Below are 23,248 nucleotides of genomic sequence, written 5' to 3' on the forward strand. Positions count from 1 at the left end.
GCTGAAAAGAAAAATGAGTACAGTACTGCAGTTTTCCGCCACCACGGTGACACAAAGTACAAACGTGCCAAAGTGCACCACTAGTCGACTACACCACAAGCGAGTTCAGCCGATAGCAGTCTACTGGTCCTACAGTCTCCACTACAGTCAAGCACAAGTACTATGCCACTAGCAAAGCACTCTGCCATTCAGATCACGTGGTGTACTGACGTCATGAACTCATCGCTACATCATGGACATGGACGAGTTGATGGCCCATGCTGAACTCTACAGTACTCAGTACTGTAGTACAGTACCCTAGTGTACAGTACAGTACCGTACTGTAATGCATGCTAGGGACTTGTGTACAGTACTCTGCACTCTACTCTACACTGTACAGTCTTGAGTCTTTCTGTCGCTTGGGTACTCTACTGTTACACTATTTACTGCATTTTTCTCATTCACTGGCGATTTGGCCAAGAAACAGGATCGACTCCAATCTCAGCGCAACCTTGTTTAAAGAAGTGGATGCATTTTATAAGTTTGCAACTGGACTAGGGATCCAAGCTTATCATTTCATGACTGATAAAATAGTTATAGAAAGATCTTATTGATACTCTGGCTGGTTTATTGAATGAACAATTTGCCAAAACGATACAAGGTAAGCTCAAGTAAATCAAGTAGATATTATAAATACACAACTGTGTCAAGGGAAAGACCAAACCAACTGGAGCCAATTGCATTTTGTCTTGTTTTCAATAAGGCTGCCATGGATTATTCACCTCGAACGATACGAGTACTCTACTGTACTGTACTGTACATTATTAGAATTGCCTAATCAGCAATCCACCGATGTACTGTAAAGATCAGCACGTTACCCGCCTTTATAGAATGATTTACTGTTGAAATAGATAGGAAATGATGTTTCTTTTTGATCATTACACTACATAACTTGATAGATATTGATAGATGCGACATCAACATGACTAACTTAATATCAAGTTGGTTAGCGTGAAAGGAGACAAGACTGAAGCACAGAATACTGTAGCGTCTACTGACGCAGTTCTAAAAAGTATCGACATACACAGTACAGTAGATATCCCGTATAGCGTGCAGTCGGAGAATACTCTGAAATACAAGTACTATTACTTGACGAGCAATCAGTTTACCACTAGGAAAGGGAGCAAGTACGTTGCATCATTGTTGCATGGCTTAAAGCTAAAAATGGCTGTGTCAGCCATCGGAGTTGAACCATGCAAAGCTATACTTCTTTACTTTAAATATACTGTACAATCAATTGAGATGATACTGTGAGTCGTTTACAGGATAGCTATTTAATTAATTTATAATTAGATATTAAAATGATAGTGTACGGTAGACGCTTTCATACAAATTTTTATGCGTTGCTTGGTGTCTATCATGAAAACTGGATGATATTGACTACTGAAATCAAATCTAAAAGTGAACTATTCTATGTAGCATAACTGGAAACCGAATCTTAGTCTTTTTTTTTTAATCCATGTTATTTGTTATTAAAGCATTCATTTATATTAACAGTATAGTGTAGATCAACAAGCACATCCGATAGCTTAGTGCACACTATAGCTAAATCAATGTATACTGTCCGTACAGTATCGCTCTAGTCGGATGTCTGTGTTGATGATGTGAAATTTGCTCGTTTTTCAGTACAGATTAATAAGAATATATACTTCACTTTGCACACACTAATGTGATATAGTGCAATTGCTAAATGTGCATTGAATCCGTTAATTTATGGATCTTCAAATTAAGCAATAGTAACAAAGTTCAAATTTCACGTTAAACATTCAAAAAGTTAATGAATACAATCGTATTATCTTATTATTGCATTCATTCCTGTATCAACCATCTAATGATGTAGTTTACTAGCCTGTATGAATTTTGTTCTAGAGTATACTGCACTTCAATTGGTACTGTACTGAATACAGTAATTCATTATAGGGGAATGATAGTATAAGTTTCATTCACCGCATGATATTTTTATTTTCTTGTACTTGCTCGCCATTTTATCAATCGATCAAGAGCGTATCTTGACAAAAATGTAACATTGACATTTTGTTATTATTAAACAATGTGTACAGTACAGTATAAGTACGTAGAGTACAGTACAGTCCCGATACGGTGGTGCTTGTACTGTACAGTACAGTACAGTCCATTTCTTATCTCGATAGAGGCGTGTAAGGATAAGGATAGGTCGGCATTTCCAAGCATTGGAGGTAGCGTCGTTTAGACTGACTGTACAGTACTGTACCAGTACTAACGCTAACGTACTACGCGTATGAATTTGCTCTTTACAAGGCCTTGACTGTATCCGTAAATCTAAAATAACTTATCACATTTATGATTGATCATGATTGATGTAAGAGAAAGATATTTATTTATTTAAGATTACAAGTTCGCAATGCCAAGAACTGAAATTGGCGCAACATCAATCTACTTTAAAATTAACATGATACTGCATAAATAAGAGTAATGCTTTGAAGTGTACATTACATGAGTTGAGTTAGAGGTTAAATTAATTTAAACTAACAGCATTACTATATTAGTAGAGATTCGATATCATTCTCGTTCTCAAGTTTCCTGCTTTTACTACCTACTCTACTTACGATGATAGTACTGTGTGAACAGTGCAGTCTTGCGTGTGCCTTGTTTGCAAGCATTTCAAATATGTCGTGTACAGTGCAATGCTGTGCCTAGTCAAAATCAGGTCGTTCGCCTTTCCTCGATCTGAAGTACAGTAGGTAGTAACCAGGGACAACTTCAGGTCAAAAATATTTTTGACCTGAAATTGTCCCTGGTACTAAATGTATAACCAGCGTATTCTTTCTCGTAAACAGCCACTAGTATTATATAAACTACAACCTTGAATCTATAAATAGATATGGATTAAATTTAGCTACTTCAAGGATTAACTGCGTGCAATTTTATCTACCAACTTGAATTAATATAGTAAATGAACGTAGTACGATGCCGTGAAATTATAATCGTATAAAAGTATATTAATTGATATGATGACTACTGTCGACTTTTTGTAATGCTTACAATTATCAACATATTAATAAACTATGAATACTAGAATGAATTGAAGTTACCCTCAGTTCTAGCTGTGCATCTACTGTACCAAGGTGCAAACGTCATTGTATAAAGAGAATCAGTATTGTAATTTATATGAAACCGTGATATCATTTCCTGTCGTAATTTTTATACACTGTTAACATACAACGTAAACGTATAATTCAATTACCAAAGTATAGCATATTGAAATTTTCCTTTACTTATTATATTGTGCAGATTATCAGCAGCAGTCAAATCGCAAGATTTACGGGGCGACGCTTACATCATGAGTGCATCTGGATCTGGTGATGCGACGCTTGGCATTGTTCATACGTTGATGTGCCATCGTCAAGGCGGTGAATCGGAAAATTTTGCTAAACGTGCCGTAGAATCGTTAGTAAAAAAATTAAAAGATAAGCGCGATGAACTTGACGCTTTGATTACAGCTGTGACTTCGAATGGAATTCAGCAATCTAAATGCGTTACTATCGCTGTGAGTATATCAATTATTGGCTATCTAAGTATGCGTTCTCCCTTAGGTTGATTATTAACTTTTTGGGGGCCATTTCCTATATTAATTTTTGAGGTATAATATTATTTATCGAACATTTGTGCAGAGAACTTTAGATGGTCGATTACAAGTTGCTGGTAAGAAGGGTTTCCCTCACGTTATTTATTCGCGAATCTGGAGATGGCCTGACCTTCACAAAAACGAATTAAAGCATATAAAACTTTGCAAATTTGCCTTTGATCTTAAATTGGATCATGTTTGCGTTAATCCTTATCATTATGAGCGAGTTATTTCACCTGGTTAGTAATGGATAATAACAATGCTACAGTTCTTTAAATCTATCTATCTTGTTATTCTATACCTATAACAGAAATTCGTAAAATCTTGACGATTTAAGATAGTGAATCGTGATCTGGATATTTGTTTCTTATTAAATTTTAGAGCTACCCCCATTTTCTATACCACATAATTGTAAGTTTAATAGTCCCTTAATCTAGTTCCATACAGAGAAAAATTTTGACGTTTTTAGCAATTTACAACTGTAACTGTATCGCTTTTGTTTTAATGATCTTTCTATTTCTTGGCCTATGACCGAAAGATGCCGGTTACCCTCTAGGTAAGAGATAGATAGCTGATGTTCTGTTTATAAAGCGTTTACATAAAAGAAATTCTTGATGTCGTAGTTCTCCTGTAGAATGTATTGTACAGTGTATATGTTAAAGGAATGCAATACTTTTATTATAGCACGTCAGTAATATCAATACTCAGTGCAAACTGGCTAATCATGTCGTAACTAAGTTGCTGTAGATGCTAATGATTGCGGTCATTCTTTTATTCTTTCATTAACTATCAATTGAATTACATATGCATTACGATTTCTTCAAATTGAATAATTAGAAGGGAATGGCTCAATGACAGCGGTCAACGAATATCAGAACGCGCAAATGATGCACGGTTGGTCTATTGACTTATATTTTATTTCGTAGTCATTATCACTAATATTGTTGCTTAGTTTGTTACCTTCGGATCGTATATAAGGACTAGTACAATTGATTAAAGTTTTTTTTAACTACTGCGATATCGGGTGATAGTAACGTAACTGATATTTCTATAGGTGCATCGCAGATACCACTAACTGTCGATCCGACTGCAATAACAAATAGCATGCATGCTTCTCGTCAGCAGCCTAATGAAGCCGCAATTAGGATGCATAATAATCAACCTTCACCTATGGCAATGATGGTAAATAGTCCAGATCCTCGTATGATAATGAACGGTGGTATCTCGGCGCCTACGGCCTCAACTTCATGTGTAGATAACTCTGGAGGAACTAGGATGATGGGTCTTGATCCCGAAAGCGTTGGTTGGTATATATTGTATTATTTGTACCTTAGCGCTATATCAGTGTACGATCTTTTACAGAAAAGTGTTTCTTTAAAGATCACTTTAAATATTTACTTGCTTAAGTAATATAGAATTTGATAAATGAATTCAAAATCAATATTACATTGCTATATTTATCCAGTAGATCACGCCATTACAGATGACTTTAACAGTTTAAATGTTAATGATGGCTTAAATGCACCAAGATTCAGCGATTACCAACGTAAGTGTGCCATGCCAGTTATTAAGTTAATGCAATTTAATATATATCACGCTTTGTATTAATGTGTAATTATTTTGATTCATAAGTTTATTTAAAATCAGTACATTTGACCTGTTAAAAATCAAAACAACAATTTTTGTAGAACCCGGAGACCAATTCATGTATGATAATGGTAAATGGCCTACATCTGGGTATAATAATAGTATCCCAGTTAACCCTCCTCCTCGTACCGGACAAAACACTGCTTACTGTAATAATAAATAAACCTACTGTGAAATTTTATACGATACTATAAACAGTAATACTCGAGTCACTGTATTATTGTATAGGGACTCAAGCAGCAAGTTCTCCGTCAGCGGCTTCCATGCCCAGACCAATATCTAGTCAACCTCGTAAGTTATCGAAAATAAAAATTTTTTTTTCAATTTTGTCTTTGTAAAAATCTATAAATCACAACAAATGATACTTTCTTGCCTATATAGCTCCGGACAATTGGTGCACTATAGCCTACTACGAGTTAGATTTACAAGTTGGAGAATCATTTAAAGTCCCTTCTCAGTTTCATACTGTTTCTGTAGATGGATTTGTTGATCCATCTGGAGGCAATAGATTCTGTTTAGGCCAACTTTCAAATGTGCATCGTACTAAAGAAAGTGAACGTGCCCGTCTTCATATCGGTAAAGGTGTAAGATTGGAATGCCATGGTGAAGGTGACGTTTGGTTAAGTTGTCTTAGCGAGCATAGTGTATTTGTCCAAAGCTATTATTTAGACCGAGAAGCTGGCCGAGGGCCGTTTGATTATGTGCATAAGGTTTATCCTAAGGCATACATTAAGGTAAGACATCGTATACTTTATGGTATAGTCAAGTATTAGCTAATGATATGGAATTTTAATATCGGCCTATATTACAAATTATTAAGACGTGATGATTATGGCACTAGGTATTTGATTTGCAGTTATGCTATCAACAAATGCAACAAGAAGCCAGCAAAGCTCAAGCGGCAGCAGCCGCGCAGGCCGCTGCTGTTATTGGTACTGGTGGTAGTGTAGGTGGAATTGCTCCTGCTATAAACATGGGTTCTGCTCTTGGTATAGGTACGATAGATAAATAATGTGGCTATACTTCCCAACAAATTCTTATACTAAGTATGTCATTTCAATTTTTTTTTAAACACATTTTTATGGGTTTAGGAGTCGATGACTTACGGCGATTATGCATTTTGCGATTTAGTTTCGTTAAAGGGTGGGGACCTGATTATCCTCGTAAGGATATTAAGCAAACACCCTGCTGGGTTGAAATTCACCTTCATCGAGCTTTACAGCTTTTAGATCAAGTATTGCAATCGATTCCATCTACAAATCGAATGCCACCAGATTAAAGTGATTTAGTCACGATGAAATCACTAATTGTTCTATGGTTAGAGATTATTCAAAATTACTAGTAGTCCTAAAGCATATGATCATATTAATACTTTAGTATTTGTATTAACAGGTATTCTCGTATTGAAAATAAGATTAATATTAGGCGTTCTACTGTAGTATAATAATTTTAGACGCTATTTCCAGCAATTGCATCATTGCGTTATAAACGTACTTTGTGTAAATTTCAACGTTTTTAATACTTAGTACTGACCATATGCGTATCGTATCTAGATAGTATCTATTTCAAATTAGTAATAGAACTCATTAGGATTTAATCGTACTAATTAACTCTTAAAGTACAAGTTTCATTAACCCAGAATCATGTATAATCGTCAACGCTCTTGATACCGCGTCAATACCGATATGATTTTTTATAAATGTATGATTGTAGGCAATGATTCACGATCAAAGAATTAATCATATTTACTGTGTAATATTACGTTGCTAGATAAATTTATTGCATATAGGAATAATTTGCGAGATCAATTGCATCAATCTGTAACGCAACATTTGTACTAGCACGCAAGGTTAGTGATATAACATGGTGCTAATAGATTTGATATCTATGGATAAGAGAATGTTTGGTAATGAGGGCTAAGAATATTGTGTCCAATCTGTCTTTAAGATTATGAAATGAAATCGAATTTTAAGGGGCTAAAATATTTTTAAGTTATCAACATTGTGCGTCGATCACACTTTATGTGAAGCTGCGGTTTAACACGGAATTAAAGTTTTAAACCCTAAGCAAATGATAGTGCTACGATATATGCATAGAACGCATACATGTCTCACTTATTTAACATAGCGTTTTTTACCTGGCACTACGTTGTTATAGCATTGCCATTGTTCTATTTTATTACTCGTTTTGAATTGCAACCTGTAAAACCATGGATGCACTGTAATCTTTAAGAAGATGATACTCCAAAAAATATACTAACATCCATTAATTACTAAACTAGCAATGCAGTAATGAGGTTATCTTTAATTTTTGACACCAGTCCTTCTGATTGGACTTGTTACTGTATATCACACATAATTACACATTTTGTATTGAAATGTTTACCTAGCTCATTGATTATATTACCGTTAACTGGGTTGAATTTTAAAAGAATGATTCTTAAGCCGTAATTAAAATTAGATGAATAAGATATGCGTCTATTTAACCGTGTTTATGTATATTTATGATTCTATGCAAGAGCAGATCAGTAAAATATATACGTTTATGCGTATTTAACTTAGAATAAGTCCTGAATAACTGAATCACAAACCATATTCGTGTGTTCATGTTTTAACGATGTGCGCTTAGATAGTTGTATAAGCATACATAGGTATTACGATAGTAGCAAAGTAGAGCAGTAACGAAGTCTATTGTGCTATACCGGACTATCTCGTATACTCTCTACTCATATAGTTGGACCGCTGATATTACTGGTGTAAATAAGTTGTCAACATGACTATAAAATGGACATCAGATATTGATTTGGCTCGAAAATGTAAAGATTGATCGTTATGTATGTATAATAAGTCAATGATGGTTCTATTTGCATGGTACTACGTAAACTGTCGTACTTACTGTTAAAAATTAATTATTATACTGTATAATATGATTTCTCACGAATGTTCCAGGCTAAGTATGAGTAGTGAGTAGTGACTTGATGTTTCAAAAGGCCGTCTATGAGCATTAACAGCTCAGTTTAATAATTAGAAAGTTATTTTTAGTTTTGTTTTATTCTTAACAGAAATGATGCGTACAATATCGTACGTATTCCAGTAGAGGCTGTTGTTAATTAATTACGTAATTATACTGGGGATCATACGCGTAAATGTTAATGATAATTTCAATCGTCCGTGCTTACAATGGCATCGAAATTACAGTACCTTGATCATATATATGTCTACTGTACAGTTATTCATGCATACTGAACAGTACAGTATACGAATACGGTTAATTAATAGTACGAGTATCAACATGCACAAATTAGCAGTAATAATATAAAGCCGTAGTTTGTTTGTGGAGAAATGCTGTTCAAACTGAGTAAATGAGCATTACAGCCAAGGTCCATGTAGACTACTTCATGCTGTAATGTGTGCTAGAGAATACTATTATATTACTGTGCTGTACATATTGGGATCGCTTGATGATCCGCCTATAGGTCATGATTGTAAGAATTTTTCTCTTTAACTTAATGTACAATATTTGAACTCTGTTACAACTTCCAAATTTTGTAACAAGTACTAGATCTGCACTCAGCAAGGAGACCCAGTAATTAAGTTGAAGAACTAACTTTATTGTTAAAATAATGAGTTTATATACTTTCTTTATTGTGACCTTTGATCTACTGGCATAGATCACAAGATCATCACTAAGAGAAAGGTTTCCCTAGTTTAGACATTACAAATAGGATATCATACCGAGTATGGCAACATGAGAATACATCTATAGATAAGCTTAATATAGTACCATAACTACATCAAAATATACGCATGACGTGATAATAACATCGTGATATTTAACCATATATAGAAAGAAGGTAACATACTAATTATGTAACTATTACAGAACGTGACAAACTCATAAAGGTAAAAAAAACTTCAAGGTTAAACTGGGTGAACTTACATAATTTTGAAAATTATTATTATTTTTTTTTTTATTTTAAACAGTACTCTTACAGTAGAAAAAGCACCTCTACTGCACACTGTAGAGTACAGTACATTGCACGCTGTATAGTACTGTTCAGTATGCAGAAAAAATGTTCCAGTACAATACACTGTACTGTATTCTGTACAGTATTGTGCCAAATCATCATTACGCTTCAAATCGTGCAAGTCCTAGTTAGTCCAAGTGAATGAAGTGAAGTGATACGACGATAGTATGAGTGTGTGACGGTGACACCACCTGTACGACTGTACCGTACCGTACGTCAAATTTTCAAGAGAAACAATGCGATGTTGTCTCATACGCCAATACCGAGTGATGCATCAACCACTTCAGTCGAAGAGTCCGTGCAGGCGAAAACTCACTTTGGCAATTCATTGAATACGGAGAAGCAAGATGGCCTCAAGTTCTGTCATTACTTGTAATTCTGATGTTGAATTTGAAAGGGAATTCAACAAAGCTGGAGAAAAGTTACTAGTGGTTGATTTTACGGCAACATGGTAAATATTCGGATATCATAGGGCCTTTGATATTGTATTCTTATTGTAGAAGAATAAGAAATGTTTAGCTGACTTGTTGCAATACGTACCAGTGCAAGTATAGTACTGTATCAATAGCAGTGTGAAGCAAGTGAAGTTGTAGAACCTTTTCCCTGTCTTCTAAACGAAGCTGCCTTGTCCTGTGTATTAGTGGTTCTTTGCTGAGAATACCATTTATAATTTCATGAATTACTCCTATTATTTATTTTTACATAGTACTACCTTGAATATTGTATTCTTATTGTAGAAGAATAAGAAATGTTTAGCTGACTTGTTGCAATAAGTACCAGTGCTAGTACAGTACTGTATCAACAGCAGTGTGAAGCAAGTGAAATTGTAGAACCTTTTCACTGTCTTCTAAACGAAGCTGCCTTGTCCTGTGTATAAGTGGTTCTTTACTGAGAATACCATTTATAATGTCATGAATTACTCCTATTATTTATTTATACGTAGTACTACATTCTCTACAAGCTGTTTCGGAAAATTTATGATAATATATGGACTACACCGATTTTAAGTTAATTACTTGTCCGATGTCCTATCTCGTAGAATGCTATTAACCGACCATTCATACCATTCACGGTATATTCATTAATTATTATCACAAGGACTCCATAGCGTCAAATCATTTTTCATTCTGACAATAGTAGTACAAGTTGAACACCATTTGACCACTTAGTCTATGAAGAATTGCCAGGCAAGGAGTTATTGTAGCGTTAAATCAACTCAAAAAAATTGTCAAAATCAATATCAGGATGCCATTGTACAGTACTTTACAATCCAGCGTATCGGGACACTGTACTTTTAGTGTTGCTACTGGCTGCGACTATACTGTATATATAAAGAAGGATAAGGTTATCGTCTACAACCAGACTTGCACTAGTTGCTACTGGCTTCAGCATGAGCAAGATAAATAATTAGCCAATAAGTTAGTATAATAATATCATAAAGTCCAAAAAATAGAGAAATAATAATCATAGTAATTCTCCAAGACATGGTTTTCGGTTAAAATGTAATGCAGAGGATGTAGCACTTCCAGTAACTGCCAATGCCTACTACAATATAGGAAGACGGATACAGTTTTAGCTTACTTTTCTAGTACATCGGTGCAGGACTGTTAGTACTTGCTATTGGTTACTGTATGAAGAGTAATCAATCACTGACTGACTAGAACATTAACTTAAGCCCAAAAGTAGCACAATCACTAACTTGGTGATACTCCAAAATGGAGTTATACTGTACTGTAATTTACAATCTAGTACTTTGGTATAGATCTTTCAGTGTAATGCTTACGCTTACTATAGCATGTGTACGCGTACAAAAGCAACCAAATGCTAGTACAGTAGATGATACAGTTTTAAATGTCAATATTACTCTTGCTTTGCAGATATTTTTAGACTAGATTCTATCTTCAGTTAATTCTATAAATTAAAATGCATTTCGTAATCAGCCTTTATTATGCTTACTATATCTAGGTGTGGACCATGTCGTCAAATGGCACCTATATTTGCAGCGTTAAGTAATAAATATAAAGGTTCCACGATTTTTTTATCTGTTGATATTGATAAATGTCAGGTTAGTTTGAGCTTTTGGATAGAAAAATAATGTACTAATTAAAATTACCATGCTATCTATCTATATTGTATATCAATACTGTGTGTATGTGTTCGTGCCTCATTTCATTCACAGTTTACATACATTAAGCCATCATAATTTACTCATAAAGCAGAATCTCAAGATAAATCAACACGTATAAGTCTGCTACTATAAATAATCGTAATACTGTACAGTGTACGGTATTGTATTATACTCCTAATGCATGCAAATTTTAATTTACTAACTTATTATATATATATCGGATATTCAGTCTACTTGGTAGATTATTATCTCCTGTCTGGAATTAGTCCATATGAATGTAAAACTATTGGACATAATAATAACAAAATCTGTCCTTTACATACCGTTCTTAGTACTATCAACTCCGAAGTCTGCACTCTTTGATATCGTTCCGATGAGATTGCTAACATTATAATCCATCGAGTAATAGGGCTTTATTTGTTCGTTAACTGTATAAATAAAATAAAATGCATAAAAGATAATTTCTCATGGAAAATATTTCAAGTAACCGTACAATTTATATTCAATCAGAATACTGCTGAAGCGCAAGGCATCCGTTCAGTACCGACATTCCGATTCTTTAAGAATAAAGCTAGAATTGATGAAGTTAGTGGTAGTCAAGCTGGGCTATTGGAAGAAAAAATTAAGCAGCATGGTGGAAGCAGTAACTCGTCTAGCAGTTCAACGAATGAGCATGAAAGTCCTGTATCTGGCTTTGTAAGTAATAGTTTTACAACTTATAAAATTCGCTAAGGGTGATAGTACTGTATAGGCGTAAATATTCAATTTCTACCCCCAATATAATACTACTACGATCAGATGTCAGTTGAAAATGCTATTCTTAAATCTTTAAATTTCGTTATGACTATTTTTAGTCGTTTGGCTTGCATTATTTGTTGTATCGGAATATAATTTGATAAATAAATTATTGACTGTGTCCAGGTAAACTTATATTCTGCTATAAATCTATCGAACTGCGAGTGTTTAAATGAAAATGATGATCATCCATTTAAGAATGCATTGACGAAAAGCGCATTATACCTAGAAAGTGATTGTGATGAACAGGTAAGAAAATATCTTATATTGTGTTTTATCAACTTAGAATTGATTTAAATAGCTTGAAATCTTCCAGGATTTTCAAATGATACAATGTAACAGATCGTAATGATATACTGATTAATTATCAGGCAATGAAGTATATTTTTATTACTAGTTCAGTGTTTAATTATGGCTTATTTTGTCATTATAGCTATTAATTTATATAGCATTCCAGCAGCCCGTCAAGATTCATTCCATTATTTTAAATGCTCCTGATGATGGTCAGCTGTAGCACAATTAAACATATACTATTTAAATATGGAAGCACGACTAATTATTAGCTAAAATTTTTGCTTGCTATTGTAACCTAATTATTTCTTATCAATTTTTTAGGTAGAGCACCAAAGATAGTGAAATTGTTTACAAATCAAACGGTATCATTAGATTTCGACAAAGCAGAAGCAAAACAGTCTACTCAGCAATTTGAGTAAGGAATTGACGTTAATTATCTATACAGTAACACATTTTCCATATTTTGCAGTAGTTTAACTGTAAGCCTTAAAATTTACGTTTTGTAATTTGCTATCAATCATATCAGTAATTCCTAAATTCTTTTCAGATTAACGGGGGAAGATGTATCTGAAGGAAATGTTATTAACCTTCGCTACGTCAAATTTCAAAATGTTGAAAATATAACGGTACACTATAATGCCGCTTAATCAGCACTTATTGAATGATTAGTATGATTTATAATAAATTTATTTGGCAGTTGAGATTATTCATATCAGATTAACTCAGACTTCATATGTGTTAATATTATTAAAATTCGAGTATGCGCAATTAGTATAGTACGGTTTGATATATAGTTGTTATATTTATCATATAATTCTATACGTGTGTCTTAGATTGTCCATACTCATATCTAGTTGTTTTTCTCCATTTATTTTAAATCAAAATACATGTAGAAGAAAGCTTACAAATAGTTTTTTATATCCCTTTAGCTATTCGTTAAAAATAATCAAGGTGGAGATGATATAACTGTAATCAACCATTTGGCATTTATTGGAAATTTAATCGACAAAACTGACATGAGCAGTTTTAAACGCGTAAGTGTAGCTATTTCTTATCTTTTACAACATCTATACCATATGTGTCAACTTAGTAGTAACCAAACAAACTATTTAAGTGGTCTCAATATTAAATTATTACCTAAATGTCATCATTATACTATCTTTCTCTGATTAAATCAAAACTTTTATTAATATAAACAAAATTTACATAGTAATAAAATACATGGGCTACCATAGTAGCAAAACAGGTCTTAATTGTAATAAAATATTTGTGGATAGGCGAATGCTTTGAATTTAATAAGAAGACAATTTGTTTTGTAGGTCGCTGGTAAACCAGGCGAAAGCCATTAAAGTTTTAGCAAATATGAATTCAAACGGGCAATTCGTAGGAGTTATTACGCAATACCATGTGACAATGGTGGAACTTATTCATTAATTTTGTACAAGTTAATGAACACCTATTTTAGTAGCGACCATTTATACTTCCAATAAAATATAACACTGTTCATAAATATGCTGTGTTGTACAGTGATTACGTAAGGTTTTCTAACAATTATATAATTAATTAATCCGGATAAAGTTTGTAACAGTAAATACCAAACATTCGTAAGCAACAAAATGTACAATTAAAACAACACCAATTGATCTCTTGCGGCAATTTATCGCAAGACAGCGTGTAAGCTATTACATTATTTCTCGAAACTGCCGGATTGTAGAAGTAGCACAGTTAATAATAATGTATGTAATCATCTACGTAATTATAATACATGTAATTATTTGTAGATGATTTAGTTCTTGATAGATAGTAATTAATTTATCAGGTTTGGTATAGAGATACTCTTTTTAAGATTTGTATTGTTGGCAGCGATCCAGCTGTGCAGATTATTTATAGAATATTGCAGGTGTACGTTGACATACAGTGGCAATTATGCAACGCACGTTGACTTACAGTATGCAATTATGTATTGCAATATAGATGACAAAATTTCATAATAAATAGTTTATTAAGCTTCTACTCTCTGAAGATATATTTTCAGCATGTACAATGAGTCGAATGATGTGCAGTATTAGCTCAAGTTCTTCAGCATACTAGATAGTTGCTGCCCTATCGACTGACTTAAGAGATTGCTATTCGATTTGATCCATATTTGTATCATGTCATTACCAGCTTGGCAGTGTATTAAAGCAGTATTTGATAACTGCACTAACCTGCCCGCACCAATAATTTCATTTCCTAGTAAGAAAGAAGATAGAAGGAAATTATAAAGATAATAGAGATAGTACGATATCTCCGATCAATACAAGGGTGAACTTATGTAAAGATACCAGTACACTAAATATCAAGCATGTACAGGAAAAGCTGAATTGCACGATACCTATGGTTTCCACTACTTTTACATTACATTTCCTTTCTAATATATTTTCACATTCTGACACTAGATTCGTTATAGAGATTCGATTTTGTTGATGTTTATAATCATGTGCCATTGATATCCACCTTTGTTCAAATGCTGCAGTCGATAAATTAAGCGGTCTAAAAACGGGAAAAGATCACAACGATGAACTTAGTTATACTGCATTACAGAAATTTGTATTTGACTGCAAAGTACCAGTGCTAACAAGTAATCTTAGTTGAGAATGTGTGTGTTACACTTTAAATCTGATTGTAACGATTAGAAGATGATATATCTTTTATCATTGATTAGATACTCTTTTATATCTTACACCGCGCCTACCTAATTACATCGAATATAGAAATAGAATAATTAAAAAAATGACGCTGTAAGGAGTTTGTTACTGGGCTGAAGCAGGATATATTTCCTGACAAGCTAAGATTTAGCGATGGAATAAGTAATACCAGCTCCAACTCATGAAACGCCTAGATTAGTGTAAAATTACGTATATAATCGATCATAACATGCCAACTCTTACAGTAATATAAGTTATCCTAAACCGTATATGTCAAACATTAATCTAGCAGAAATACATACGGATTCGCCGATATCTAAGTTGTCTATAAAATTGGGGTTTTCCATTTTTTTCTCATTAACGGCACACTGTATATCAGGTTATAACATTATGACATAAAGATACTATAGGTGAAACATTTATCATGCGTAGATCATGAGTATGAAATAATTAAAACAGTCTTAACGATGTTCTACCTGAATACCAGATGACGGTTTAAGGACTGTACTGATTTTATTGTATTGCTTATCGGCCTGATTCGCTATGGCTAAAACAATTATAAACGCGTCTTCTTTCCAAACTTTCATGAGAGCAATTCTTAACTTACCAAAAGAGGGTGTTGACTAGTAACAGAATTGCGGGAATAATTAAATTGTAATACCGAATACTAGTAAACAATATTTGAATTTAAAGACTCTAGCTAACACTTACCAAGACATCAAGATTGCCGTGAGGAAATGATAGTAATTCCGCAGGAAACAGTTCGCGTTCAATAGAAATGGTGGAATCAGTTAAATCGTCTAGAGGATTCTGTATTGATCGATCAGCAACAGGATTCGCACTCATTGGACTCGGATTATTTTCAAGATCGAGAAGTTGATTCTTTTCGACATCAATTAATTTTTCCAAATATCTACTGTTTTCGTTAGTATTTAATTGCTCTTCGGTGATCTTTATATTTTCTATAGATAAGTTTATTAGATTAGATTCAGTAGAATTATCGCCAATCAATAAGTCGCTTGCTGGTTTGGGAGATTCGTATGGTTCCGCAGAGTTAATGCCTGCAGATAACGTGACTTCACTCGCTGTGGTAGAACTTTGATCGTTCACTCTATTTCTTTCATCCTTAGCCGCCGGTGCTAAAGACTTTATGTCGTCTGAATCAAATCCAACAAACAGAGCTGATGCGATGCGTTTTTTCTCTTCTAATTCATAATTGGGTTTATTCTGCAAAATCTATATCAATTAAATTTAAACCCTAGATTAAAATTTATACGTGCTTTAACATAACGGCTTTAGTTTATATGATCATCCCTCATTTTACCGTTTGGCTAGGTGGTTCTTCGATATTGGAAAGATTTTCTTCTTTACTAATATATTACATTATTAATAAGAACGCATGTGTAAGTAACGGCACATCCTGAAAATCGTTAAGAGAAAGCTTACATTTGTAAATCAATTAATTTTAATGTAGTCATCAAGTACTAACGCTTTCTTTTCGATGTCTTGACCACCTAAAGGAGCCTGTATCATATATCCCTCTTTTGTCCATGGACGTTGGCTATAGGGTGATAATTTTCAGAAAAGTATATTCAACTTAGAATTAGGTCTTGCTAGTATTCCTCTCTATACACGTATCTACTCACCCTTCTACTTTTTTAGCATTTACATCTTGAGGATTAAATTCTTTTCGATTAAACTCTGTTCCTTCCGGCTTAGAGTAATCATGAGATGCTATTACTCTTCCTCCGTCATCCTCTACCGGTGTCTCTTTTGAACTAGCGCTAGTATTTACATATGGGTCGAATTTTAAACTTGATCTGACTTTAACATCTGGTATCGCCTTTCTCTGATTCAATGTTCGATATGGTAAACTTCCATATGCTAAAGCATTACTTACAAAAGTGTCTAGAAAACCAAGCGAAGGATCAACCTAACAATAATTCAATATTGATGATGCAATTAGTATTAGCTTTGGAAGATTACTGGATCGTAATTTACGTTTTATAGGATACAATGTTGATACTTCTTTGGTATATACCTCAATATCCTCGCAACTTGCATTCACTGGTAGAATTTCACTTCTATCGTTGATATCTAAAGTAATCAATAATTGTAGTGCTTCCTGGCATCTTTGCTGTACATCCAGATTTACGGAATTACTATGTTCTTCTAAAAAGTTGTGAGTATAATCTGAGACATCATTTGTTCGACTAATCAATTTCATAATAGCTGTTATTAAAAGGCAAGAGCAACCAGGATACTGCTTTAAGACGTTCTCAGCTAAGATACACATATTATCAGCAAGATTCATCATTTGTATAGAATCGACCAAGTACGCGTACTCTCCTAAAACCTAAGTATGATAAATATGAAATAAGTAAATAATAGACGATGTTATTAGACTGTTAGAAATGATCAAATACGTATGTTATAGTGAACAAACCCAGGAAATTGCGCGTATTAAGAGAGTTGAAAGTTTTGGACGCTTTAATAACTTAAAATACTCATGAACAGCGTACATACGTAGTTCCATATCAGATTGCTCATCTTCTGTCCCTAGAAGGTATTTAATACAAAATTTTAAATAAGATTTACACGTTATATAAGTAATTATTAATAATCTATCGCAGTTTGAAGTAATAAGCCAATTACAAACCTTCTGCAATTAAACGAAGGAGATTATCGACCATAGTAACAGGTACACAGTCTTTTCCTAGTTCAAATATACTATTCATTGTTTTGATATACCAGAAGCTATCAGGAGCAAATTTTTCAGCAAGCTGACAGATTCTGGAAACCAAATCAGACTTAAAATAGTTGTCTTCGCTAGATTGCAGATACTTAATCAATTTTTCGGTAATAAATACGATGTTTTTGGGGTTAATCATTCGGCATAGCAGATCCAAAGTCTTAAAAATTTTTGCATCCATAGTTTAGGATCGTTAGAATTGTTACGAAACGTTACAAATGATGCAGTAGGATACAGTTACTTACCTTTCGACGTAATGTTTCATCAGGATCGTCTAAACAATCCACTACTGTCATCTGATGCTCGACGGCAAACAATGGGTTAACTTGAACAATCGATGATAAACCTTTAATCCCTAAAATACCATTTAATACGATAATATTGGAAAATAATAAGGAAACTATAAAGCCTTAGCCGATTATAAATGGAACACATTAGACATTTTTAAGTTACAGTTCTACCTATATAACGCAAATTGTTATTTTCTGAAGACAAAAATTTTGATATCCTATCTGCAGCCTTCTCCAGTAGTTTTATGTTTGGGTATATTGTTGTAGCTGTCTGAACCACCTCATAAATGATAGCTGAAACAAATATTTTAATTCTTTTATCTTACACTATTACACCAAGACATTTACCAAAGTGACTCGATCCAAAGTGAACTTACAATATTCAATTAAACAATTTGGATTTGCTATCGATGCTAAGGTGTCTATAATAACGGGATATATTTTTTGACTGCAATTAAAATCGTCCATTCCTAAATACGCTAATAGCCGTAAGAGTTTTATCTGCAACCATGGCATAGATATTCCACGATAATTTAGATCGGACGGTGGCTTATGAGCTAAAAGCTGACGCTGGATGCTTACAAATCTGTCAATTAAGGGTTTTAAAGGTGCGGGATCTTCCTGTGTAGTCATATTTAACAATTTTAATAGAATTCAGACCTTTACCAAACATTATAATATGAAAATTAATAAAACAAGACCAAAGGGTTTGATGGTACCTTGGCTAGGCACAGGTAAGCGGTTATGACCGCCGTAAGAACGCTAAAATCAGAGTCGAATAATATTTCTTGAAGTTTACTCGCAAGATTAGCGGATTCCGCAGATAAATGATGAAATTTAAGTAAGGCAATAACAGCTCTTTTCCTTACAGCTTCTCTGTGAAATATAAAATTATAATCAAAAAGAGAAATTTTTAAAATATACAGTAAAGCTAGTATTAAGTTATGAGTCTGGTAAATGACTACCTCGTATGATTAATTTTCTTTTCGACAATTTGAATTACGGCAGGCATTGTTTCAATATTAATTAGCATAGCAACGGTCGATAACGCCATACAGTTCTCAACAAAATTAGTACTATTCAAGTCCTATTGAGATCATTACGCGTAAAATAAATAACTGATACTAAATTAATAAATGTAGTATTCAAAACAGGCAAACCTTTTGCAGCGTATTAATCAATAGAACCAGTAGATTATGATCTTCACTTAAAAGACATGATGCAGCCAAGTAGCCTTAATAAGATAACATTCTTTTGGTAAGATGTCAAATTGACAAATACTGTATAGATATATTTATATACGTAATGTTATCAATCATGTAAAATATATCGTAGTTACAGTAAGATATTCATGAAAGCTTTCAGTGAAGAATTTTAAGATAGAAGTAATTAAAAAAGCAGGCATACGTGGCGGATTGTGTGATGAAACTGCACATAGCACTAGAATTAGTGAGGTGTAATGTGTGAATGAAGTCGAATATTTATCTGGCAATACTGTATTCTACTTTTTCAACTAAATGTACATATTGTAACATATCCACAGTGAGGTCAATATTACGAACCGATTCGTTTTTCTTTCATGGAATTCTGTTGCGTAAATTTGATGGCATGAATATCAGCAAAGGAGACATTGTAATGATGTGTTGTCATAAAGATGATTTCGACCAGGAAATCTTTCATTTCGCCCTGACGGAAATATTTACATCAATTACTTTTGCTAGCAGTGAAATAATTGTACGCGTATAACACGGAATGCGCATTATATACAGTACTATGAATTATGTATTCTTTCTGCATGAGATAGCCCCTACAACATACGTTATATACCTTAAAGCACTATCATTAATTCTATAACTTACAACTACATAGATAATATTAGTTTGTATCTATAATTGTTTTCATTTACGGTAAAACTATACGTACATAACATATTCCTCTCGTGGACTAATGGATATTTGCGAACAAGAACTGGCATTAGCTGTAGTAGCTAATTGTAATACAAATTACGCATACATTGGAGAACGTTGACAAGATGCAAACAGTTACAAACCTTAATTATAGGTTACTTATGTAATTATCTTATACTAGGTAAAGAAATAATGAATACAATCTGTACAGTATAATACGATCTAGCATAAACCCTTACAAATTGTAAGCAAATTTCTAGACATGATAAGAGTTCCTTTTAAAATTTTATTTTTAATATTTGTATAGCAATCCATAGACTTACTGAAGAAATATTTGGTGATTGCATTCGTTCCTTTAGCAATTCGATCTCTGCACATAATATTTTATCTTCTTGCTGTACATGAAAACATAAATAACCACTAAGTGCAGCTTGGATATAGTGTGTAATGAAATAGCTTTAGATGTTATAGCATGAAAAAAATATGTGGTGGCCAACGATAGTATGACAGAATTGTTTAGTAGAGCTAAATATCAAGAAGTTTTAGCACGAAATAACAAGATCAGCAAAGTGAAAGTAATATACTCTAATCAATCTTGCAAGTTTAAGCACATAGTAAAGACACTACGCATTTAATCATGAGACGTATCTATTAAGCTGATTGTAATAAAAAGAGCCAGAGATAGGGAACAAGCAATAATGGAGATGGATATATAGCACGCATTTATGTGCAATCTATAGGTCGAATTATTTGTTATAACAAGTTCTTGTGGAGTCTACTAAGTTAATGGCTTTGATGTCTATTTGTTTAAATTGAACGTGAATACTATATGTAAACAATATCTATTGCGTACTCTACCCTAATCTACGAATTATTATTTCTATGACAGGCATGATGATTTCGGAAACTCTACGCGTAGAATCTCTATCTAAAACAATTGATTTCCAATTCCATCTACGGTCATACTGAACAACACTTGCAACTATAGACGACACTATTTACTGACCTATCTGTATCGCTATTGCAGAGTATGTAGCAAAGAAGTTACCATTGCGATTTGGAGTGTGTACGCGTATTGCAAAGTGTAGCAGGGTCGTCAAAATAGTGCTGTACTTCAACACATAACATTAAAACATATTAAGGTGGGAGAGCTCTAGACTTACTTAGCCTGTTCAATTATCATTGAGACACTAACATCCAAAGTTAGGCCTGGAAATATTAAATAGCATGAATATCTGCAGAGCACTGCAGCTAAGATTAGGGTTAGGGCACGATCGCCAACTGTATTAGTATGAGTGAGCTACCGACATCTTGAAGCTTGATTAACTATCATCGAAATATCGACGTCTAAAGTCGGATCAGATCGAAAACAATTTAAATACGGTAGATGCAAACAGAAAACTATTGGTTGCTATTATGCTCCAATGGTATGAGTAAGCTGCCAAGTTATAATCGTTCTAGCTGATTTATTATTATTGAAGTATTGGCGTCTACCATTAGATCTTCATTGAAAGCATCAAGGAATAACGTCAATGGCAGTAGAGAATTGTCACTTACCTGCCTGGATTTGACATCGAGAAGTTTATTTACCAGAGACTGAAGACTTTTAACAACTGATAAATGTGCTTTGTGATAGTAATGATCGAGTGATAAACCTAGAACTTTATCCAGAGCTCGTTCAGCCATAATTATAATCCAACTTATTTACCATCCAACTAGCCCTCAATCACTGTTCAATTTGACGAAGTCTCAACTTGAGCGTAGTACTAGTATTTCTATGACGACAGAACAAGTCCGCCTTGTCCGTCCGTTACGATAGTGTACAAGCTCAGTCTAATGGAGGATATAGTATCAGCCAGCTAGATACAATACAGCTCAGTGTATAACATCATAATTCCTTCGAAATTTGATAGGATAACTTGATATTCTAATTCTTGAATTCAATAGTTAAGGGGGATATCGGAATACTTGGATAAGTTATCATTGCTCATTCATTTGTAGTAAGTACTTATAATATGATGACTTGTATGTAGTCTTATAATACCGTACATGATTATATTGTAAAAGGTGGACTGATAATTTATTGTATATACATGCATATGTTGTAACGTAAACGATAGCTATAATAGTTAGTAATTAGATGTATATGTAAAATGTCACGACGCACAAAAGCAAAAGGTGTAAGCTGGAATATCTATAAATACCCAGCATTTTTAATAAGAAAGTTAGTTACAAATCTTACTCGCGGAGTAAAACTCATTGCTTAAAAACATAACAATTTCAAATTAACATGATTGACTTTTAAAACTAAACTGATAGATATACGTATATATATATTTATCTGCGTGTGGGTACTTCGCTTGTAATATATCAATATTTATCATTTCCTTGAATTTTAACTTGACGGCAGTAAATTTAAAGTGTAATCCATTGCTAATGGTTTAAATAATTGATAATTTCTTAGCTTTTCCGAGATGTGAGTTATTAAACGTATTGATAAACAATATTTTCATGGTAAAATAGATAAAGCTAGCAATGATTTCTTCTTAATACAGACTACAGTATTTTGAATAATTTGATTGATTTTAAAAACGATAGGATAGGTATTATCAGGGACTATTAAAAAGAAAGAGACGGGGCAGGAAACGACCACAGTGCAAAATGATGTGGAAGCTTATCACTTTTTCGGTCATTCTACTATACGCTACTGATGAAGCCGTATACCATACTGCACAAACTGACTTAGCAGGCTAATAGCAGCTAATTTGGATATCAATTGCAGACAGTATAGTATATGGATACAGGCATACGATACAGTCGAAATGATCAGTCACATAATCAGCTTCCACATTATTAGTATAGTGAACAACAGCTTCCTGTCCCGTCTCTTTCTTTTTAATAGTCTCTAGCAGTATTAGTCCACGTATAATGACGATTTTCATTCATTCGATTATTTTGAAAGTGAATTGCTCTACAATAAAAAACAGCATCTTCCCATAGTCCAAATTTTACAAGAAGAATACTGCTCAATATAATAATAATTAGGCACTTCACCAATGAAGGAAAAATCGCAAATTA

General features: G+C 33.5%; 3 protein-coding genes across 3 annotated transcripts; 2 read left to right on the forward strand and 1 right to left on the reverse strand.

Annotated features, from left to right (window-relative positions):
• Positions 1-3,358: 3,358 nt before the first annotated feature.
• TRIADDRAFT_30731 (uncharacterized protein) lies at positions 3,359-6,569 on the forward strand (the record flags this gene model as incomplete). The annotated part of the gene is made up of 8 exons (XM_002116178.1): positions 3,359-3,565; positions 3,690-3,886; positions 4,675-4,950; positions 5,276-5,415; positions 5,519-5,581; positions 5,672-6,024; positions 6,132-6,285; positions 6,382-6,569. The coding sequence occupies 8 exons, from the start codon at positions 3,359-3,361 to the stop codon at positions 6,567-6,569; spliced, it is 1,578 nt and encodes a 525-aa protein (XP_002116214.1).
• A 3,095-nt stretch (positions 6,570-9,664) lies between these two features.
• On the forward strand, positions 9,665-13,883 carry TRIADDRAFT_30625 (uncharacterized protein; the record flags this gene model as incomplete). Its single annotated transcript, XM_002116179.1, has 9 exons — positions 9,665-9,768; positions 11,283-11,382; positions 11,956-12,129; positions 12,367-12,489; positions 12,674-12,743; positions 12,856-12,949; positions 13,082-13,160; positions 13,464-13,568; positions 13,854-13,883. 9 exons carry the CDS (start codon positions 9,665-9,667, stop codon positions 13,881-13,883), a joined length of 879 nt encoding a protein of 292 aa, XP_002116215.1.
• A 1,592-nt stretch (positions 13,884-15,475) lies between these two features.
• On the reverse strand, positions 15,476-21,856 carry TRIADDRAFT_60278 (uncharacterized protein; the record flags this gene model as incomplete). The annotated part of the gene is made up of 17 exons (XM_002116274.1): positions 15,476-15,589; positions 15,698-15,844; positions 15,933-16,457; positions 16,546-16,591; positions 16,711-16,782; positions 16,868-17,154; positions 17,263-17,577; positions 17,668-17,780; positions 17,881-18,133; positions 18,219-18,328; positions 18,641-18,884; positions 18,983-19,139; positions 19,229-19,350; positions 19,424-19,497; positions 19,826-19,949; positions 20,494-20,565; positions 21,728-21,856. 17 exons carry the CDS (start codon positions 21,854-21,856, stop codon positions 15,476-15,478), a joined length of 2,904 nt encoding a protein of 967 aa, XP_002116310.1.
• Between the last annotated feature and the right edge of the window lie 1,392 nt (positions 21,857-23,248).

Source organism: Trichoplax adhaerens, genomic scaffold, assembly GCF_000150275.1.
Source record: "Trichoplax adhaerens TRIADscaffold_14 genomic scaffold, whole genome shotgun sequence".
NCBI classification, from domain to species: Eukaryota; Metazoa; Placozoa; class Uniplacotomia; order Trichoplacea; family Trichoplacidae; genus Trichoplax; species Trichoplax adhaerens.